General features: G+C 43.9%; 1 protein-coding gene across 2 annotated transcripts; it reads left to right on the top strand.

Annotated features, from left to right (window-relative positions):
- Positions 1 to 3,743: 3,743 nt before the first annotated feature.
- Positions 3,744 to 9,053, top strand: LOC116692802 (probable G-protein coupled receptor 173). 2 transcript variants are annotated; one of them, XM_032521338.1, is made up of 2 exons: positions 3,744 to 4,771; positions 5,841 to 9,053. In XM_032521338.1, exon 2 carries the CDS (start codon positions 6,006 to 6,008, stop codon positions 7,224 to 7,226), a length of 1,221 nt encoding a protein of 406 aa, XP_032377229.1. In that variant the 5' UTR covers positions 3,744 to 4,771; positions 5,841 to 6,005; the 3' UTR covers positions 7,227 to 9,053. The 2 variants fall into 2 exon arrangements, with proteins under 2 accessions (XP_032377229.1, XP_032377230.1); XM_032521339.1 differs by lacking the exon at positions 3,744 to 4,771 and adding an exon at positions 4,858 to 5,745.
- Positions 9,054 to 10,494: the final 1,441 nt, after the last annotated feature.

Genomic DNA, 10,494 nt, shown 5'->3' with positions numbered 1-10,494 from the left:
TCCAGCCGGGGACAGGTCGCTAAAATCGGGGACTGTCCCTGGAAACCAGGGACGTCTGGTCACCCTATGCTAACATGCATGTTCAGTATGTAGATTGTTTACCATCTTAGTTTAGTTGGTAAGTATGGGAACACTTGCACTAAGCTCAGGCTGATGGGAATGTCATGTTTAAGTTAAGTTGATGATGGAGGGAAGTGAAAAGTTAGGGGTTAACTAGCCTCGCTTTGCCAGACCAATCACATGCCGCGGAGCGGAGGAGGGTCTGGTTAGTCCACACAGCATTCTGGGATGGGGGGAAAACGTGCTCTGGTTTATTGGCATTTCTTTAAACCAGAATCAGAATTGTCATGGCCGGCGCTAAACTCTGCACAGAGCTATTGTTAATGCGAGCGAAAACTCCGATTGGACAGATAGTCTAGCTAGCTGTCTGGATTTACCCTGCAGAGATCTGAGGACCAGGTGACCATAGTCCTCAGATTGGACAGATAGTCTAGCTAGCTGTCTGGATTTACCCTGCAGAGATCTGAGGACCAGGTGACCATAGTCCTCAGATTGGACAGATAGTCTAGCTAGCTGTCTGGATTTACCCTGCAGAGATCTGAGGACCAGGTAACCATAGTCCTCAGATTGGACAGATAGTCTAGCTAGCTGTCTGGATTTACCCTGCAGAGATCTGAGGACCAGGTGACCATAGTCCTCAGATTGGACAGATAGTCTAGCTAGCTGTCTGGATTTACCCTGCAGAGATCTGAGGACCAGGTAACCATAGTCCTCGGAAATCCACCGGAGTTTAACTTTACGCATCCGGTGGAATTTCCTGCGGCACCAGAGCAATCCCAGAAGTGGAACATCAAAAATATAGACTAGAGGTTTACCAATAGTGTTCATCCTGAGGGGGTCATGAATGTATACCAGATTCATTCACTCAAAACCACTAATGTCAACCTTATAGTGAAGAAAGGTCTTCAGGCTGCATCCTCTGGGGAACATGAATGTCTGTAATAAATGTCATTTCTATCCAATGTCGTTGAGATTTTTCAGTTAGGATGCAAGTGGTCAAATACAGCATTCATGCATACACATGCTTTAGAATAGAATAGACTTTAATTGTCATTGTGCAGTAGAACCGTCCATTGAAATTTGCTAGTGCAGCCTCTAAAACAACACTCACGTTCATGTACACACTCCCACAATATATGAAATGAGAAAAATGAGATAGGATAAAACATGTTTCAAAAAATTGAGATGCCTGGTAAAAAATGATCAACATGCGAGTGACCAGTTTCAATGTGAGCATTTACAAGCAATAAATTAAAGCCACTACATGATACCTCCATTTTGTGTTGATTTTGGCGGCCCCTGTGGACAAAAGCAAATTCCAGTCTCTCACTTTTTGGATGAGCGACCGAGGTTGACTTGTGTTTTCACTAGGGGTGGGCGGATCGATCTAAATATCGATAGTATCGATGCCAACGCTGGTATTGGTATTTGATCGATACAACTGTAATTGAATCGATATTTTAATTTAGATATCTCTCCTCTACGTTCACCATACTTTGCTTGTGTCTTCCACCTTCCTGAGCAAACGCCGCTTTCACATCTTGGCCCACATTGCTCCTCCTCCCCCTCCTGCTCCTCTGCTGTGATTCGTTGTTGTGTCGTCACGTGACTCACTGACACAACGCGCAGAGGAGCAGCGACTCGCTGTATTCATTCTACAGTGCCTAATAACTAATAATTTTGTGCACTTCAATACATTAATAAAAAAATATTGCCTAAAGAATTGATCATTCATTCACCTCAGAAATAATGAAATGCTCTCCCCTACACAAAAGTATTTTTTTAAGTAAAAAGTATCGTATTGGTATCGGCAATACGGACCCTATATGTATTTGGTATCGGATCGATATCAAATTTTGCAGTATCGCCCACCACTAGTTTTCACCCGTCCTCTATCACTGGCCCTTTTAGCTTGTTTTGTTCTTCAGTCAGTTTTGTTTTGTTTTGTTTTTGCTGATCCTGCCCTCGTATTCACCAAAACCACAAAATATAACGTCAAAAATACAATTCTCTAAGGAAAAATCTCCTCCTGCTTCCTTTAAACTCACGGCTAACACTGCAAAACTTAGCCTAGGAAAATGGAAAAATAGGCTCTTCTGGTCTGCATGTTGTGAATCGTCTCGTCTGATTTCACCGGGAATCAGACCCAGGACAGACATTAAGACATAGCCTATCTTCTCGCCGAGGGTCTGGTTTGCTTCTGTAGGTAGGTCATATGGGGCTATCCGAATTAAAACAAGACTGCTTTAACAATGCAGAAATGTCTAAATGTAAAAAACATGAAAATAGAAAGCAGAAATAGAAACGAAAACATAAAGTAAATTTAAGTTTTACTATTGTATTCTTTTAGAAAAGGAGGCCCAATATTCCTCCAGAGAACCCACAATCCCTTGCTACAGCCCTGTCAGTTCTGTGTGTACCGTTGTGGGTCCAGTCAGCCCAGTGTGTGTGTCCAAGGGCAGCACGAGACCAATGAAAGACAGTTTTTACAGACAGACAGACAGAGACACAGACAGAGACACACAGATAGACAGACAGACAGAGAGACACACAGACAGACAGACAGAGAGACACACAGACAGACAGACACACAGACAGACAGACAGATAGAGACACACAGACAGACAGACAGAGAGAGACACACAGACAGACAGACACACAGACAGATAGACAGACAGACAGATAGAGACACACAGACAGACAGACAGAGAGAGACACACAGATAGACAGACACACAGACAGATAGATAGACAGACAGACAGACAGACAGACAGACAGACAGAGACACACAGACAGACAGACAGAGAGAGACACACAGACAGAGAGACAGACAGACAGACACACAGACAGATAGATGGACAGACAGACAGACAGACAGACAGACAGACAGAGACACAGACAGAGACACACAGACAGATAGACAGACAGAGACACACAGACAGACAGACAGAGAGACACATAGACAGACAGACACAGACACACAGACAGATAGAGACACACAGACAGACAGACAGAGAGAGACACACAGACAGACAGACAGACAGACAGAGACACACAGACAGACAGAGAGACACACAGACAGACAGACACACAGACAGATAGACAGACACACAGACAGACAGACAAATAGAGACACACAGACAGACAGAGAGACACACAGACAGACAGACACACAGAGAGATAGATGGACAGACAGACAGACAGACAGAGACACACAGACAGACAGACAGACACATAGACAGACAAAGACACATAGACAGATAGATAGACAGACAGACACAGACACACAGACAGACAATAGAGACACACAGACAGACAGACAGACAGAGAGAGACACACAGACAGACAGAGAGACACACAGACAGACAGACACACAGACAGATAGATAGACAGACAAAATAGACAACAGAGACACACAGACAGACAGACAGACAGACACACAGACAGATAGATGGACAGACAGACAGACAGAGACACACAGACAGACAGACAGACAGACACATAGACAGACAAAGACACATAGACAGATAGATAGACAGACACACAGACAGACAGAGACACAGACAGCATCATAGATGAGAGAGACGGTCAGAACACAACATTACTTCAGCTCACAATACTGCAAAGATCCGCCTCTCTCTCTCTCTCTCTCTCTCTCTCTCTCTCTCTCTCTCTCTCTCTCTCTCTCTCCTCTCTCTCTCCGAATAAAACCGACGGTTTCCGCGAATGTGCGAGCTGCCTCCTTGCAAGCAGCCATAATTGGGATTATTCAGGAATAATTCGCCTAATCCAGCCGCGTTGTTTTTCTTTTCCTTTTTTCCTTTTTTATTTCAAATCGTGACATCGACAGCGTTTTGGCGACGTGAATCCCACCGTGACATCGCTGGATTTGTCAGAAATGTATTTGTTCTGTCACGCAGGCGTTTTTTTTTTTTTTTTTTTTTTTTTTTTCATTGTGGACTTTTAAAATGTAGTCCACCTTCGCTGGACCGCAACACAAATACTGCATATTAAGAGTTCAGGGTAAATCCATCGCCTGTTTGGACTGAAAGATGGGAGAGAGAGACGGATCGAGGCTGTTGTCTGTGTGGACTAATTGCTCTGGTGCCACTAGCCAATATACATGCCAAGACGATTCGTTTAGGGGATGCGCGATCTCCTTTTCCCCTCTATCTAACGTTTGTGGGTGGGTTATTGTAACCATTGACGATCTGACATCGTTTGGATATATGTGAACCAGATATGGTTTTTTATCGCGTCTGTTTCTAGCCTTCTGGAAATCTATCTTCGACGTGATGCAACATAAAATCTGTTTTTACCGATGATTTTCAGACACAAATGAACACATCCCTCTGTATGAGACTGTAAAAGGGTGGCGGTGGATGTTTGTTTTTTTTGTATCTCTTAAATGTGCCAGAGTCCTCACCCTGGATTGCTTGATCAGCTGTTGATAATTTTTTTTTTTTTTTTTTAGATATAGCCTCTGCCGTCTTATGTTTATTGGGCTATATGTTGCTCGAATTCGATTTCCTCCGCGATGGATTTATGCATAACAGGTGTTGTTTGAGCCCGAGAGCGCAGCACGAGCATGAGGCTTTATTATGTGTTTTTCTCTCGATTTAACAAACAGTGAAACGAAGCGACTGGGATCATTTTTTGGGTTTTTTGCCTTGGGAAAAGAGCAGATCCAAAAAAGATGAGGGAATGAAAGGTAGGTTATCATCTCTCTCTCTCTCTCTCTCTCTCTCTCTCTCTTTCTTTCTCTCTTCCTCTCTCGCGCACACACACACACACACACACACACACACACACACACACACACACACACAGCAGAGGTGATTTTGACACCTGTTCATCTGTTTTTCACTCAAGCCTGTGTCAGGCCTAGCTGACATGGCAGCCATCTAATCAGGTGAGATGATATTTGTCAAGGTGGCAGAGGGCTGTTCTGTGTGGATGAACACAGGCCCCCAGTTACAGCAGATCATATTGTGTTTTATGGCCTACATAGGCAAGGCCCACCCAGACAAGCACGGCTATGTTTCATTATCACTGTACGCCTATACATGACTTTTTTAGAAGAGGCTGCATCTTAAATTAGTTTGTTTTTTTTTAAATTGAATTTTCATGTTTTTCATCATGTCTTCTTTAAACAAGGCTGACTGTAGGCTCTTAGCTGAAACACCGAGGCCTGACCATGATAATCACAATGAGAACTGTTGAGTACAATTCCCACACGTAGGCCTATGCTTAAAAAACTACAACAAATGGCTGCCTGCTCTGCCATTATATTCTCCCATTTGTTAAGTGCTGTGAATGGTACAGATTACACCCTCTGCTCTTTAACTGGGTGTCACGCACAACCACACGCACAGAGCAGCAGAGAGAAAGCATAACATGTTCTTTGCTCATTTACAAGATCTCTGTTTGTTGGACATGCCCAGTGTTGGTTGTACTGTGTCTGCTCCATCCTGCTGTACACCCCCATGCATTCACTCAAACACCCACACTTGCACAAAGTATGTGAGCTGTTGTATCTTAGCAACGGGCAAGGTAATTACTGAGAGAGCCAAGGAGCTGGCATGCTGTAGAGCTGCTGATCTGATCCCAGCCTTAGAGAAACAGGAAGGCAAAGATTTCCACTGTGTTGCCCAACACAGCACTTCTATATCCATACTGCTAAATGTAAGTTTGCTTTTGCGTTTAGTGGACTGTTTTAGACCTAACCGGCAAGTCAGACATCTTGTTTTTCATTCCTCAAAATGTGTCTCCGTTCACAGGTGGTGAGCTTGTGGACAAAGAGGAAAGATGAATCTGTCATGTAGAAAAGATCCTCACGGATTGTAAAGACGAGAGAGCCGTGGGAGACGACGGCTGTAGGAGGATCAGTAGTGTTTATAAAAGGGCCAGGCCGAACCAGGCAGGCTCTCGTGGAAGGTAATAGAATGGCTAACCAGAGCTTTGCCATCGATGGCCCTGGCAGTTTGTTGGCTGTGCTGGCTTCGCAGAGCGGAATGGCAAGAGGTGGCCGCAGCAGCAGCAGCAGCAGCAGCAACAGTGACGGCAGCGGCACCAGCGGAGGAATCTCTGCCACAGATGTGTCTGCCTACTTTAAGCTGGTCTTCTTGGGTTTGATCATCTGTGTGAGCCTCGTCGGCAACCTCTTGGTCTCCCTGCTGGTCCTACGAGACAGGACACTTCACAAGGCCTCCTACTTCTTTCTCCTGGACCTGTGCCTGGCAGATGCAGTCCGCTCGGCCGCCTGCTTCCCCTTTGTGCTGGTTTCCGTCCACAACAGCTCGGCCTGGACTTACAGTGCCTTGAGTTGTAAAGTTGTGGCTTTTATGGCGGTGCTGTTTTGTTTTCACGCTGCCTTCATGCTGTTTTGCGTGGCTGTCACCCGCTACCTTGCCATCGCCCACCACCGATTCTACGCCAAGCGCATGACCATCTGGACCTGCGCCGCCATCATTTGCATGGTGTGGACTCTGGCCGTCGCCATGGCGTTCCCACCCGTCTTCGATGTGGGGACATACAAGTTCATCCGGGATGAGGATCAGTGCATTTTTGAACACCGCTACTTGAAGACCAACGACACCCTGGGCTTCATGCTCATGCTGGCTGTGGTGGTCCTGGCCACGCACGGCTTCTACGCCAAGCTGCTGCTGTTTGAGTACCGTCACCGCAAGATGAAACCTGTCCAGCTCGTGCCAGCGATCAGCCAGAATTGGACCTTCCACGGTCCTGGGGCCACAGGTCAGGCTGCAGCTAACTGGATTGCAGGGTTCGGTCGTGGCCCCATGCCACCCACTCTGTTGGGCATCAGGCAAAATTTACACAATCAACACCGGCGGCTGCTCGGGATGGAAGAGGTGAGGTCAGAGAGGAGGCTGGGCAGGATGTTCTACACCATCACCCTGCTCTTCCTGGTCCTCTGGGCTCCTTACATCGTGGCATGCTTCTGGAGGGTGTTTGTCAAGTCCTGCAGCATCCCTCACAGGTACCTCTCCATCACTGTCTGGATGAGCTTCGCCCAAGCCGGAGTCAACCCCATCTTCTGTTTCCTGCTCAACGAGGACCTGAGGAAAGTGCTGAGAGCTCACCTGCCCACTTACTGGAGGACTAAACAACACCTTCCCCAGGATGAGGCCTACTGCATCATGTGATAAGATATAGGAGCTTAATGAAGGGAATGTTTCATGTTTTAAAGGGAGAACTTGGAGAGTAGAAGTGATGTAACGCACCTTGGTTAAGTGTCTGTTTTGTTGTTTTGCACAACAAAATCAATTTTTTGCCAACAAATGCAGGCATAGGCTTATTAAGAATGTTATTTTAATACATGTGTCAGGTGCAGAGGAAAAGCCCTGGTAACAGGGCAGTAAAAAAAAAGCCCTGGTAACACTGTAATGGTTTGTATTTCTGATGATGTACTGTATGATTAATAAATAGGAAAGATCACAACTATCACCGCTCCAACTAAGTGTGACAGATGCCATTTTAAAATAATGTTGCCTTATTTCAATGGGACACGCCCCAGAGCTTTTAACTGAGAATGAGTTTCTGTGTCACATGAGGCACAAAACAGACACAAAGAGGGTTGAAATCCTTGAAAAAATGTGCTGCGGAATGTGAAAAGAAAGTGTCGATCAGAGCGTCACTAACTCTGAAACACATCAAGGAACTTAAAGGGTCTGAATGGATTGATAGACCACCCCGGACGCCTTTTCATGTAATTCAAAGAAGACTGCAGAATCTCGAATGGACCCGATAACCTTGGATACATTTAAATAGCTGTTGTGAACCCGAGAAGCCCCTAACATGCTTGATTTTTTTGGACTTGATTTAGGGCGTGTCAGGTTTCTTTGTATCATAAAAAAAAAAAAAATGCCTGTTTTCCTTCATTTGTAAGCTATACATGTTAAGCAGATGACACTATTTTGAAATATGACTTGATTTCATATTGTACAGACTGTACAGGAATGTATATTCCTGCTTGTGTGTTTTTATATAGCATTCGTGCGTGTGTGTGTGTGTGTGTGTGTGTGTGTGTGTGAGATAGAGAGAGAGAGGAAGCGGTAGACAGAGTAGAGAGGAGCGGAGGGAGAAAGACGAGAGAAATAATGATGATAGAATAGGTTTCAGTAATATTGAGTCAATATGAAAGCAGCCTCATCTTGGAGTCTTCAAATCATGCTTTGTATGGAAATGTATCCTTTAAACGGATTTCCGTAACTGAACATGTAGTCTGATTTGTTTAAAATGTGAAGTACAGATGGATTATAGAAAAAAGACGGCCGAATAATAATTAGAAGACAACACTTGTGCAGTGTAAACAGGCCAAAGGATTTAAAGACTTGAAAGGTGATGTAAATGACGTCGTTTTAAAAAATCATTAGCAAATGAACATTTGCAAATGATGGTCTTGGGAATGTTTTTAAAGTACTGTTATGCTCTCAGCAGAATACAAAAAAAATTTTAAAAAATGAAGAAATGAAGTGGCACTTAATGGGAAGGAAACTTGAATGTTACCGGGCTCTCTTACAATTCCCTCCCAACGTTAATGTCGCCATTTGGGTGTCCTGGATCACAGGAAGTTCAAAATCCAAACGTTTTCAGGCTGGACCACAGAGATGTTTGGTGAGTGGAAACCGGCTTAGAGTTCATGACGTTGTCTTTCCAAATTAAGATTCATGTAATACAAATGTCAGACCTACAGTATGTTAGGCATAGATATATTTGTGCAGTCAATTTTCTAAATGTGGACACTTGCACAGCATACTGTATTAGCATGCATTCCACTGCATTTCATAGATTCAAGACTGGGGATTACAACTTGTACAGATGTTGATACGGAAAGACGAAGTAAAACGGGAAGTCCTTAATTTTTATGTCTGGCATTCCTTCGCGAGATGATATTCTGTAACTGTACAGTTTAACTGAGGTGGTTCTTTTGCCCACTCATCAATAAAGACTCTACTTTTGATGCATTCTGAGATATGGCCTGCCTGGATGATTGACATTGCTGGATCACTTAACAGGAAATAGACCCCCTAACAGTACAAATGACATCCTATTAGGGCTGTAGCGATACACCAAACACATGACTCGGTTCATATCACGGTTTTTGCCCCACGATTCAATACAAACCTCAGGGGGGGGGGGGGATTTTGAGAAAAAAGAATATATTTTTATTTAATAAAATTTCAAAAACCTGTAAAAACTGAACACCAAAAAACAATAATAATAATAATAATACATTTATTTATAGAGCGCTTTCCATCAAAGTGCTTTACAGCAAGAACACAGTGCAAACAGTACAAAAATTTAAAAACGAGACAGTAAAAAGTAAATAACACTAAACAAATACATCAAAGCATTTAGGACTCATGCGCAGCGGTGAATAAGTAAGTCTTAAGCTTTGATTTAAAGACCCCAATTGAACACGCCAGTCTGATATCCACTGGAAGACTGGTCCATAACGTTGGCGCACGAAACGAGAAGGCTCGCTCCCCAACCGTTTTCTTTCTGACCTTTGGTATAGTCAGCAATCCTGACCCGTAGGAGCGCAGCAACCGAGAAGGCACATAAGAGTTTAACATATCAGACAGATATACCGGTGCAAGGCCATCTACTATTTTGTAAGTTAAAAGTAAGACCTTAAAATCTGCTCTAACCTGGATGGGGAGCCGGTGACGTGAGGCCAACACAGGAGTTATGTGTCTGTATTTAGATGATCCAGTAAGAATCCGTGCTGCAGCATTCTGGACCGTCTGTAGACCTCGCAGACTTTTCTTTTTTATTAACTGTGCTAATTATTAACATGCCTAAGTGAAATCACTGAATAAATAGCCAAAGCTATAACACTTCTGTGTTTCTTGTAACAAAGTAGCCTACTGTCGAAAAACAGCTAAACTCCATTGTGGAGATGATTCGAGAATCTTGAAAATTGTTCTTCAATCATGTTCTCTTACATTTACAAAGTAAAGTACATGGCTACTGTTTCACAGTACTGTGCAGGGTCCGAAACACTCGCCAAATGTGGGGGCGGGCTAAACACTGGCGCATGCCCCAGACACAAGCCGCTACCTTCTGTTTACGGAGAGCCTGCCTTTAACTCAGGCTAATTAATTAGCTAGTAAGATGGTAGGGCAAATTTGGCAGCCGGCCTTCCAAAAGGAAAGCACAGGAAAGCACAGGACAGGCGCTTTTGGTTTAATATCGCATATTGTTACAGCCGTACATCCTACGCTGTATGCATTTTAGTTCCTGAACATATATACAACAAAAGCACATTTGTGTATTATTCTTAGTCTAGATTTGTACCCTTAACTGCATGAAATGAAAAGTTTTCTTGACAGTTTCCTCTCCACTGAACATTGACCAACAACAGCTACGGAGTCAAAATGGCTTGTGATTTCTTATGGAAGTACCAAT

Source organism: Etheostoma spectabile, chromosome 7, assembly GCF_008692095.1.
Source record: "Etheostoma spectabile isolate EspeVRDwgs_2016 chromosome 7, UIUC_Espe_1.0, whole genome shotgun sequence".
Taxonomy (NCBI): Eukaryota; Metazoa; Chordata; class Actinopteri; order Perciformes; family Percidae; genus Etheostoma; species Etheostoma spectabile.
This window is presented reverse-complemented; position numbering and strand designations above follow the sequence as displayed.